At 37.2% G+C, this 12,998-nt stretch overlaps 1 protein-coding gene across 1 annotated transcript in view; it reads left to right on the forward strand.

Moving 5' to 3' along the window:
• Positions 1 to 12,998, forward strand: part of LOC127382866 (1-phosphatidylinositol 4,5-bisphosphate phosphodiesterase beta-4-like) — a 290,239-nt gene that overhangs the window by 184,868 nt on the left and 92,373 nt on the right. Inside the window, 1 exon segment of the mRNA XM_051615011.1 lies at positions 12,454 to 12,554. Coding sequence (XP_051470971.1) covers positions 12,471 to 12,554 — 84 coding nt within the window. The 5' untranslated portion in view covers positions 12,454 to 12,470.

The raw sequence follows: 12,998 nt of genomic DNA on the forward strand, positions 1-12,998 counted from the left end.
TTTCACTGCCAGAGATATTTTTAGTATAAATTGTGTACTTGCATCTAAGTTTGGAGGGATTGTAATTATGTCAGAAGTTTTGTTATACAAAAATAAGCAGCTGCTAAAGACTGTGGGCAACTAGGGACCACAAAGCATTGAATGCACTGATTCACATGTGGTAAGACTTTTCTCATGTGCCCATTCAGATTTCTTGCCTAGACTCTACCTTTGCTGCCTGTTTCAACAAAGTATCTGCCCTGCTTATCAATCTTAACAGAGCTTCTTAGGTTATTTTTCTGCTTTTCTTGTTCACTGGGCTGAGAGGTGATCTTGCATATTCTTTTCTGCAACAACATTTGCTCTTTGATTATAAGCTCCAGATTTTCCCTTAAAAAGCAACATTGTACAGTATTGCATGTATATACTGCATGTATATACACATTTCCCTGGCTCCTCTCTAAAATCTCAGGTGATTTACAAAGATACCAAAAATGCTTTTGTTTTACACATGCAGAAAGTGTGGTCTGCAGAAGTACAGCATGTGTGTTATTGTGCTTATTAAGACAGGAGCAAAGGAGTTTACTATCCAAGGGCAAATAACTCTCTTCTTTAAGCTTTCAGTCAAAAAACAGTCTAGACATTTTTATCATATTAAACAGTCTGAAGCATTTAATAGGTATGTGACAGGGAGAAAAGTGGTCTGAACTAGCTGACCAGTTTTCTTATGGAAAAAGCTGGGCTCAAGTTTTTATTCTTTGCAATGGTAATTATTATGCTGGAAATGCTTTATGATGACATATGAAGCAAAGCTGGTTTTAAACATGTCAAAATGTTACCCTCACTTTCTACGCAGTCTGCTGTGCTTTGTGTATGACACTGCTCTGGAATTTGATGGCCACTATACTTGATGAGTGTGCCACTTGTTACTAAGCTGTAGGAGGCCAGAGTGGGTAGTGGCAGCATCAGCTAAGCACCACAGAATGCTTCAGTGCTGGCTGCCACTACAAATGGCAAAACATATTTTTGTCTCTGCTAGTGTCTCTTTATCACTTTTTATGATGTAACAAGTTGCATTTGTTGATTGGCCTCTAAACATACTCCACTGCCTTTGACCTCCACCCTCCCATCTACAATCAGTTCTTTCACCTTCCCAGGCTTTTCTCCCACACATCCCTTGGTTTGTCTGCATCACGGAGGTCAGCATCTGCTGAACTCCTTGTCTCTGGGAGCCCTGCCATCCCCACTCCTGATCTGTCACAATAAATAACCCCACTCTGCTATTGTCTGGAATATTGGCACTCTTCTCTTGCCATGTCTTTCTTCTTTACCCCACACATCCACACCAGCATTTTGTTTTGTTGTGTATATTCCACCCTGTTCCTTCCTTTCCAGCCTTATTGCAGAAACCCAGCTTCATACTTGGAATAATCTCTAAAAATAGCCGTGCTTGTTCTATCCTAAAGGGTTTCCGTTTCAGCTATCGCAAACTACCCACTGCTCTTTCTTAGCATTGTGAAAGTGCTGCCACTTTCCCTTTTTTGTTTTAGCTGTATTGGCCTGCTAGGGCACTTCATCATTCTTTCAAAGCCCACATCAGTATCAGACATCCCATTCATGCTTTCTGCATTTTTTCTGATGTTTGTTCCCTTCTCTTTTCAATTCTTGTTCTCTTCTCCACACCACTGTTTAATCTTTTTCTCCCCCAATGGTATATCAGAATCGAGAATGTCTTTGCATTCCAGACTGATGTGCATACTCTCACCTTTCCAGGGAGAGAAGTAAAAGTGCTTGTCTTCCTGCCTGTGAGCATGTTCCATTGGGTACCTATCTCAGTATGAGGACAAAAGTATCCTCCGCTCATGCACCGTGTGTCCTTTTCCACCTCAGTAGAAGTGAATGTCCCGGCATCAGGTGACAATAAAGAACAGTGATGAGGAGACTTGGAGAGATCATAGCTCCCCCTGTTGTTTCCTGCTGTTCAACACTGAATTGCATCTTAATGTTAGGAATTTAGAGAAGGTCAGTCCCCTGACTCTGGTGTCTCCAGTTGGTCCAGAAAAATCTGAATAAATTGAACCTCTCAGCATGTTGTAAAGCCTGCTGTTTATTATGAGATGTCCAGTAAGTGTTCAAAATGGGCTGTGTATGCCAGCATGCCATACCAGCAGTCCTGACTGGCAGACTGGCCCTCCTTTTTGTCTCCATATTGGACAAATAGGTTACATACCAACACTTTTATTTTTATCCCATTTTGAAATGCTGTGTCAAATCATCCATTTGGAGCACTACAAAAATGGAAATGCCTTTTCTCCAGAAAATTTCATATATATTTTGAGTAAGTGAACAAGCCAAAATGCATCCAGCAGGAAGGTTTGGAGAGGCTGCTGGCTTGGAACACTCTCCCACCCCTCTCCTTAATAGTTGGCATGCCTGGGTTTGGTCCATTTTTTAAACAAGTGATACATCAGTATTCAGAAAGACATTTTAGGGACACTCTTCTCAAGTAATGTAAACAACTGAATACCTCAATAATGACTGTATTAGTACTCTGAACTGTTTTATCAGATAAACTTATCTCGGATGTCTCAAGCAGTCTTATTAACCCTGAGGAGACAAAAAAAGCTTTCAGTTCGGTGCTGGCTGATATGACAGGAAACGTAGCACAATGTCAAGCTATTTGTTTCAATATTTGATTAACACAAACATATGCAGATTACACTGTTACTCTGCAGCAGGGATTAGTGGAAGAGATTGATGCCATGTTTTATGCATCCCTGTCTTCCGTTTTTAGTTAACTGTGAACTTACCAACTAAAGGATTGATGACATTTATTTCTTTTGGTTTTATCCTTGTTCCCATCACCTGCACATTCTTTCTTACTCAGTCTCCATTGCTTTTAGAGCTTCTGGGCGGTGGCACAGGAGCCATTTAAAGAGAAATCTGGCTGAAACAAATGTATAAGAAATGCTTATTCTGCCACCTGCCTACATTTATGAAGTAATGTTGATGATAATAATAATTTAAAGTTCGAAACCAGTTCCTTTCCCTCTTGAATCTCTAGAAGATTAAAGCTATAAATAGCCGATAACCTGGTGTGTCTCAAACATGGGTGTCCACATTAGAACAGCTGTCCTGCTGGAAGGAGGGCTTCTAGATTTCCAAATTATAGGCAGTATTTTTTTAGCCTTACCTAGTTGTGATACATTGTATTTAGGACTATGACAATGTCATCTTCAGAAAAAATGACCAGTTATTTATTAATGAGTTAATGAGTTATGCGTAATTAAAGGTATATAAAATTTAGCTCAGGGACACCTTTCTGTCAGTGCTTTCAAGCTCTCCGTATAGATATATTTAGTTATTATATATATATATATTAGCATCACGAGGTGTGTAATTAAGACAAATCTTTCTAGCCTAATTTTTTAGAGGGAGAAAAATAAAAATGGGAAATGGCCGATGATTATTTGGAAATAACACAAGCTAGCACCTCAAGAAAAATCAAAAAGAACGAAGCTACAAATATTAGCTGCTCCTTTGAGGACTCTGTAGCAGTATTGCTAAACATCAACTGTAGCCCAGGACCCTTAAGTCCTAGCTAGCCCAAAGGGACTGTGTTTTCTCTGAGCAACTGGTGATGAAAGTTTTCTGTCTACAACCGGTAGAGTGTTTGAGAGTGAGGAAAACAGAGAAGTTGAGCCTGTACAATGATATTTAGGCCAGGCAGTTAATAATATTTTTTTTTGCCATCTGTGAAGTGTCACCCCAGTTCATAGATCTGCTTCTTGCGCAGCAATGCTGAAGTGCATGCCATAAGCACCACGTGTGTTTCTCTTCCTCATGTTAGCTGGGTGGAATCAAACAAAGAGACTGGACATTAGGAAGTTTTTTTTCGCAGGAAGAGTGGTCAGGAATAGGCTGCACAGGGAGGTGGTGGAGGCACCATCCCTGGATGTGTTTAAGGGTCGTTTGGATGTGGTGTGGGTGGATATGCTTTAGGGGAGAACTTTGTAGAGAAGGGATGATGGTTGGACTCGGTGATCCCAAGGGTCTTTTCCAACCTGAATAGTTCTATGATTCTATTATTCTATTAAAAACCAGTATGTTCGGTTTCTTTCTGGTTTTTTGTGGTTTGAACTTGAAATCTTGGCAAATGTCACAGTTTGACAATTCCAGGTCAATTTCAGCTGACTAAAGCCATCTCCTGAAATGCCATGTCTACATAGTTTTTTAACACCTCCAGAGATGGTGATTCCACCACCTCCTGGGGCAGCCTGTTCCAATACTTGACCACTCAGTAGTGAAATTTTTCCTTATATCCAGTCTAGCGCAAGTTGTGTCACAGAACTGAGGAAGGAGGAAAGGCTACACCTATAAATCTCTGTTATGCAGGATTGGAATTTACCACAGCCACTGGGGCTGGCTGGATAGAAGGGTGTTGCATAATTTCCATTCCAACCAACTAATGGTGTGCCTGCGTTCCCTTGCCTCCAAGCTGAGACTTGATTCAGGGCATAGCCAACCTGTGAATGAGCAGGATAACAGGGGAAGTAAAGGGTGATGAAAACGACAGAAAGGATATCAGGTGCAAGGAAGGAAGGGTTGTACTAATTAAATGCAGCTACTACGTCTGTTTCTTGCTTTTCATTGCATATTCTCTTGTTTAGAGAAGGGGATGCAAAACCTGTTATGTCTAGGGTGCAAGCTGGTGCTGAGATGAAATCTGAGCACCGTTATGACTTCTGAGACAGAGATGTAAATTTTCTCACTAGTGCCATGGGTTAAATTGCACAGTGACAATCTTGTTCAAAAAGTACAACCCGCCCCCATGTGTTTTCATGATGACTGTAGTTTGTAGGCTTTATCCAGGGTACCAAGAAATTTGTAATTAATTTAGACTTTCAACAAGTATCTACTTTTAGCACACTCCCAACTGTCAAACAATGAATGCAGCTTTCTGATATTTATGCATTTTAGACTCCTGGAAGGATTGTGAAAGATCACCGTAGCTTTGTCTGGAATTTTAAGCCAGCAAAATGGCTCACTTCTGTTCTCTCAGAAATCATCTAGAAAACCAGTCAGAATTAGCCCCTGCAAATTGTAATGTCACTTTCCTAATTTTAGCTTTCAAAGTAACATCTATGTTCCTCACAGCTTATTAGTTTTTAAAATATCTGTATATTTTGAGCAAACTCATATTAAGCCATGTCAAAACTTTATTAAAGTTTTGATTTGAACTAAAGTACCTGACCATAGAAGGGATGAATTCAAACTCACAGAGCTTTAGAAGTTATTACAAAAATGTGATCTTGACCTTTCATTACATTTTATTAATACAAAGTCAGAGTCTGTGTCATGGTTTGGAAGCAGAAAACTGTGTCCTCAGGACATGGTCATAGACTAGCTGATATTTGTAGTTTGGTTTTGTTTGGGGTTTTTGAATGTACTAGCTTTTGTTATTTCCAAAACTTTTCCTTGTACTTAAAAATGAAAGACTTCTGAATTTGAAGTTTGTGGTGCTTTTTCCGTGCTATTTGTAGTTAATAATTTGATCTTAGAGTTTTGCAGTTGTTTTATGTCCTGGCATCCCCAAACTCTTGCTTTCATAACAGAAATTATGCTCAAATAAAGTTATTTGGTGTTTATCTGTATTCCCAACTCAGTTCTTCTTACATATGTGTCTTCCTATCACATTAAAGTACAGGAATCACTTTTGCTTGAGATCTTTTAGAGCACTAAGATTGAGAAGGAGGCTGAAAAGAAGAAACTGAAATTTTAAATGTCAAAATCGCTCATGTGACAGAAATACATCATGCAAGTGTCATTAAATGCAGAAGCACTACTCACTGACTTAAAAGATGTGTTACCTGTCCACTACAGGTTAAACAAGAGTAGAAAATAAGTACAGTATTAATTGTCCAAAGAGCATATTGAAGACTCTTCGTTTTTTTAATAAACCCGACAAATCCCTTTTCTTTAGGTCTCATTGCTGTAATTATACAAGGTGTCAGATTTTAAAAGACTGAGTTTGAGTACTTCAGAAACTATGTTTATATAATTCAAAAAATACTCAAGGTGTTTTGCAAGTGCTACATATTTGTATTTATTTTGTTATTCCATGAAGTAGTCTTTGTTTTAACACTGTCTTCAATTGAAAACTGTAGAGGGAAGTAATTAAACTTAATAAAAGTAATTATTGGTTAAATCAAGATACATTTTATACATACATCAGAAGCTTTAGCAATTCAGAAAGATGTTAACAACTGTTACACACACCATTGCTTTCATCAAAGTCCCAATGATTCTCTATTATTACCTGGGGAGGAGATGAGTTCCAGGAAATGGGATGCTTGACGTTATGCTAAAATAGATCGTAAACACCTCTAACACTTCTGCTTAACTAGAGATAAAACTGTAGCATGTTCCACATTTATTGACAATTTTATATGTTATGAAGTTCACTTGACAGGTCAAAAGCGGAAAGTTACTGTTAAAAGGATACTGAGTAATATGTATAAATGAAAATAAACTGTGATTTCTTTTATCTTTTGATTAATCAGATTGCTAAATTCTTTGTACAGTTGACAGCATTATGAGCACATCCCCTCCTGAAATCATCTTCAATATCTGTGCCTTTCCCCTTGCCCTTTGCATTTACTGTTACACAATTGAAAATGGGAACACCAAATTTTCTATCATCAGAGGCAAAGAAAAACAATAAAAATCTCTACTTATTCAGTAAATTTCATGGGTTTGTATGGATGGTTTATTATTTTTTAAAATTTCTGGTTTTACCAGCTTCCAGATATGATAGCTCTGCATTTTGGATTACAACTCAAATCATACTTTTCTTAGGAATGTGTATTGATGAGGTTCTGTTAGTGCTGTTTATGTTACCACTTTGCTGTTGAAATTGCTAAGTTGCTTTTGTTTTCCCAGGCATTTCAAGTGTATGTTGTATGTCTTTGGTTGCTTTTGGCCCCTGGTTTTCGAGAACTGTATTAAGTTTCTTGCCTTAGCTGTGGGAATAATGCATTTTAAAAGAACCTGCTGAAAAAGGTGTCTTTTTCAAGAAGAAAAAAACAAAACAGCTAAATTTGACCATGGAAGAGCCTAGAGAGCTGTTAAATCTTGGAATTGCTATATGCTATAGTGTGGATACTGCAGAAATTCAGCAGTATGGTTCTCATTACTTTTTACATAGGACTTACACTGTAGTGGCTTTTATTTTCCAAGTTTTCTCAAAACTTACTCTGAATTCTAGATTCTAGTGTAGAAACCAAAGTTTTAAATGACACCCTTCCTCTGCATTTTGCATAAGGTGATGCTGGTACAGGTAGATATAGGACCAAATCCATTTGAAGCCAAGGAGTACTTGTAGCATTTGCATATGAAAGTACTTCAGAGCCTCAAAAAACCGAAGGGAGCATTTTTATAAGAATTTCAGTGTTGCACTGCCTCTTTATCCTTGAACAGCTAGTTTCTCCCTCTAGTCAACAACACTACAGGTGGACTTTCTGGAATGGGATGAACTCCATGATAAAACCAAGAAGTGATAGAGATCTGCTGATAGATATCTGGTTTTCCCTGTTAAGAAGAATCTTGTTTACCAAGGAGGAGTGGTGGTGAAGGATATATGTACTTCAAGTGAGGAAAGAATGAGAAATATATTAGGTTTATTTTAAAAAAAAAAAATTACTTCCTTGTATCTGAAAAACAAATATATATGCCTCAGCAAGATTATTAAACTCTTCATAGTGTTCTGTGGGTGATTACACTTTGCCCCTGAAACCCACATTGACAGTAACTGGTATGGGTTTAGGTGCTGTATTTTGAAGAGGTCAGTGGTAAAATGGCAAACACAGTGTGTGGACCCTCCTCATTTTTCACTTAGAAAGCAGTGATTCATTCCAGAAGCAAAAATAATAATAATTGTAAAAAAAAAATTACACGTATTGTTTTAATACTTGGGACTAAGCAAACTGCGGAAATGAGGAGTTACTGTGTTTTAGACAGGAGGGGATCAGCTCTAAGGAGTACTGCCATCCTTTCCAACAGTGTCTCAACATTGACAGGATGTTTATGGGATCCAAGGAGTATCCTATCCATCACGCTAGCAAGCCCTGTGGGTTAGTTTAGAATATAACCTCTTTCCCCAAACATCTGTCTGCTTTGTATTTAACAGAGTTCTTTCCTCCTCCTGTTCAGCCACACCTTATCCTTCTTTTGGTCAAAGAATGAAAAAAACAACAACCTAAGATTCATAGTCCTTCCACACCCCAGATTTAGCTTAATACAGCCAAGCTTACAAAAGAGGAAGACATCTATGTTAAATAATTCTATTCTGGATATGGTTAATTTTGAATCTCCACTCTTTTGGTACTCCAGGTGAATCCAAAGGTGCTTTTTTTCATGTGATCCAAATAATTTCTTTAGGCACAAATCAGTGTTGAAAGAAAGGGAAATAGTTTGAAAGGCATTTTACTACTGAACTTGAGAGTCTTCACCTACCTCTCCCCTGTGGTCAGTGATTAATTCCTGAAGTGTATTTTATATGAGTGTTCTTTCAGCTTTTGTAAATGGTATGTATTCAGAAGCTTTTTTTTTAATGCTTAAAGAACTGAGAAAATTTTAATTTTTAAAGGTTGTTTGAAACTTTTAAAATTAAAATTTTACAGTCTTTAAATTTAGTTCCTAAATCTTCTATCTCTCCCAGTTCACACATTTCAGTGTTATTAAATTTCTTTAAAGTGAGTAATTCTTGACTCATCATTGTTGGAGTATATGCATGCATATTTTTGCAATTATATGAATGTTTAATTGTCATGTTTGGTGGGGTTTGGTGGGTCGGATTGTTTTTGTTTTTTACTTTCTTTGAACTGCTTAACTATTTCTGAAGATAAACAGAGCTCCAAAGAGTGACGGGAATATTTTGGAGTGTTTTTTGATTCTCTTAAAAGCTAACAGGTTTATGGAAGAATGGATTTTTGAGAGGAGCATTAGAAATGTGAGAGACTGAAAAGAGCTTTTCTAAAGGCAGAGAGAATTTTCTTCACCTTCTGCACAGCTGCCAAAGCATATGGCTTAAAAATCCTGTTTGTTACAATTCACCTGACTCCTTGCTACATGTACTCAAGCCGTCTTTCCCACTTCATCTATCTCGGTTCATCCGTAAACTGTATTGAGCTCTGAGAGAGCAGAGCTAGCAAAGATTGGTAAGATGGTAAATAACAATGAGCTTGGGTCCCTGAGACAGAGCTTGATTGCTTGATAAATTGTGAGCAATTAAGCATGTTCCTTGCAGCTGCATGCAGGGTTATGCAAATAAGGACTAATTCTGGCTTGTATGACAGAGGACAGTGGTGGGCTACAGTGTCCTGATCCAGAACGCTGACTTCAGAAAGGCAGCTGGAAAAGTGGAAAGGGCTCAGACTGACTCAAAGATTTTAAAAATGTGCATTGCAGCAGAAAGTGAAGTGTTTGATCTATTTAATTTGTCAGCAATGAAGTAACAAGACAATTTCATCATACCTTGTGATTACCCAGACAAGGAGAAGATACCTGTGAAGACCGGATTTTGACAGAGCTATATTTCTGTCACTGGATGATGAACTCAGCAAAGCTCAAATTGGCAATAAAGTGCAAGTTTGTAGTGCTAAGGTAATTAGTGCTTCTGAAAGAAGCTGTTCAAGCACTCTTTCCATCCAGGATTCAGAGTGCCTGATGCTGGACAGAATGTTACGGTTTGTCTTATACAGGAGTTCAGTGCAGTTGCAGAGTTGCAGGTTTAAAAACCTGTGTCTGTATGGGGCTCAGTGATGGCAAAAAAAGGGCTTAGGCCATGCATATAGCCTAGGGACTGTGGAAGAGTATTCTTCACACTCTTAAAAGTGACATCCCTGTTCTTACGATTTAGCATAGAATGCATCTGCTTTTCCCGGAAGGACTTCACATGCTGGCAGCATGTATCACGGTGTGAACTACCTGTTGTATTTGAAATAACTTTTCCTTTTGGGAGTGTTCTGGTAGTAAAAGTCATTTGAACAGCTAAGGAAATGTGTTCATCACTTCAGGTGTGTGTGTTTTAGGTTTCTTTCTACCGATGGGTTATTTTTTCAAGACCTTTGGGGATTTGTTGTTTAGTATGGGGTTTTGTTGGTTCTTGTCTCAACTTCGCTATAAACAAAGCCAGAAAATAGTGCGTTTCTCTAAATGTAGCTTTACTGTAAGAAAAAGCACTAAGTTTTCAAGCTGTTGTGCTTATAATGATCTACAGTGTGAAGTCTCTGAGCTGTATACAACAAGACACCATCATGCTGCTACAATAGGATGGCTGTCCTATCATGCAGCTTCCTCCATGGAATGAGGAAAAAGCAGCTCTATGCTGATCTAAACTGGAAAAGACCCTAAAATTACAAGTGTATTAAAAAAAAAAAAATTATTTGAAACATACCCTGAAAGGATCTCAAAACATCTCACAGTCCTTATGAGGAAGATAGTACTTTTTTACAGAGTGGTATGAACCAAATGCACAGGGTTGTCAAAAAGAACAAGAGGCTTTTGATAAAATAGTAAGTGTAGCTGATTGCTTCTTGTTTAGCCTCCCCCACCCCCTTTCTTTTTTTTTAATTGCAGAGTACAGATACGTTGTTTTGATTTTTCATCCCATTTCAACAAAAGTGAACTCTTGATGTATGTATATAACTGTCAAATTGTATTTTTTATAGTTATGGAGAATTAATTAGTTTGTCTTATTCCTAGGACTTTAGAGAAGTGATATGTATTTTTTATATTCCTGTGTCAATGACCAAAAAAAAGCAGGAGATCGAGATGAGGAACATCAAAATGTATTTTACATTTTTTAGTAGTAAGGGTGTCTCTTCAGTAGAAAACTATCAAAGTAACTGTTCTAAAAGCTGTTGATGGGCAGAGTCTTTTAACATTATCTTCTGAGATCTTTTGTTGTCGTTTTTTTTCTTGTTAGAACACTTTTTATATCAATGACAACAAGACAGAGAAGGAGGATAATACAAAGTTCTGATTTTTTTTTTTTTTTTTTAAAGACACCTATTCTGGGTTTAAAGTTCAGTCAAAGTAGACACTTCTGTCTAAGAACATCATGGACGGAGGCATTGTTACCTAACTGGGAATATTTTAGTCTGCTAACCAGAGCTTAAACATATGCAAACACTACAAACATGACTTATATAGCATCAATTAGACAGGCTGTCATACTCTTCCTTTATTTTTATATATCCTTTTTATTCTTTGCACTTAGACAAAGTTTGCTTGGACTGGGTGCCTGCATTCTAATGGGATAAGAGCTGCACTGGTTATGCTTAGCTCTATATTGTGCTGTTGGTGGTGGTCAGTAGTAAATGATCATTGTCAGAGGAGGATAAGGCAAGCAGACCAGGAAGGGTAAGGCCATGTTCACCAGCAAGACAGCATGTGGGGTCAGATGATGATGAGCGTGTGCTGTGTTCATCCTCCATATCTCGTTTCATGGAACAATTTGCTGACATCTCTGAGTCAGTCTTCTGCTTTCAAGTGTGTTCCCTCTCATGCAGGACTTTCTGGTCCAATGCATAAAGGAATAACCAAGATAATGTGTGTGCTCAGTGACAACAGTAAGCAGGAACACTGCAGATGCCCTTTACTTCAGTAAAACAAACTTCAGTATTTCAGAGTACATAGGTGAGACATTTTCTGGTGTAAAGCAGCATAACCTAGAATGTACCAAAGTGTTGGAAAGTAGACTGAATAATTTGATAGTCTTCATGATGAGGTCCATGTGTTGTGACTTCTTTATTATATTCTAAATTAACAGTTTTGTTTATATTCCTAAACTTGCATAAATGCACAATGCTACTAGCTAATGTATCTTAATTACCTATCCCTAACCAGTTTCTTTCCCTATGAATTTTGACCTTTATAATATCCATATCTTGTATTATGTATAAAATACTACTGAAAATATCCAGGATTTTATTTAATATGAGTGGATTTTGAAGTATAAAACAAAGAGGAAAAACGTGTTTGTCTATGTAGAATATAATTTATAATGTTAAAAAAATAAAATCTGTCTTTGTGGGATCTGATATTTTCCTGTAAAAAAAGAAGCACTTATGTATATTAGAGGTTGTGGTATTCTGTGTCACCTAGAGCTGCATTAATCCCAACCTCATACTCTAGAAGTAATGTAGCAGAATTTTAGACTAAGGCAATGTTACAGTGTAAATTGGTTTTTTTTAATAATCAAGTTGAAACACACATTTTACAAGTATTTTTAATTTTGAAGTTAAGAAACAAAAATACTCCTCTGAGGAAACTCTTGAAACAGAAATTCACTGTGAATTTTAATACTTCTGAGTGAAATGAAAAGCTAAAAGTCACTTTTTTCCCTGCTTAGACTTTGAAATACTCCTTTTAAAGACCATAATTGAACTCTGCTTTTTAATTCCATTTCAGGTTTTTCTTCTATAATCATGGCAAAACCTTACGAATTTAACTGGCAGAAGCCAGTTCCCTCTTTTATGCAAGATGGAGCTGTGTTTGACAGATACGAAGAGGTAAGAGGCCAGTTGCATTTCATTTGCTATTCTCTTTTAAATATGTAGATGTTACAGGATATTTCATATTTTGCTTTCATTGTACACAAGTACATTTTCTATCAACTCCAGAAATGTATGAGGAGGAAATACCAACATACATTATCATTATACAGATTTTTGGTTTTAAAAGAAATAACTTTAAAATATATTTAATCCCTCAGATTTGAAATAAGCCCTGAGCAAGAGAAAGGGAGATTTGGATCAAAATATCTGTAATGTGCATAAAGATATGATTTGTAGATTTATAAAGCACATTACTGAACAAAGTGAATCCTTCCATTTTTTGTACATCTATCAAATGCAGGGGCAAGGAGAGAAATATGTCTTTTTTAATTACCTAAACTGAGGACCGGCATCACACAAGGGAAAGTAAGAGACCACAAGCCATTTACATTCTGATTC

Source organism: Apus apus, chromosome 3, assembly GCF_020740795.1.
Source record: "Apus apus isolate bApuApu2 chromosome 3, bApuApu2.pri.cur, whole genome shotgun sequence".
Lineage (NCBI taxonomy): Eukaryota > Metazoa > Chordata > Aves > Apodiformes > Apodidae > Apus > Apus apus.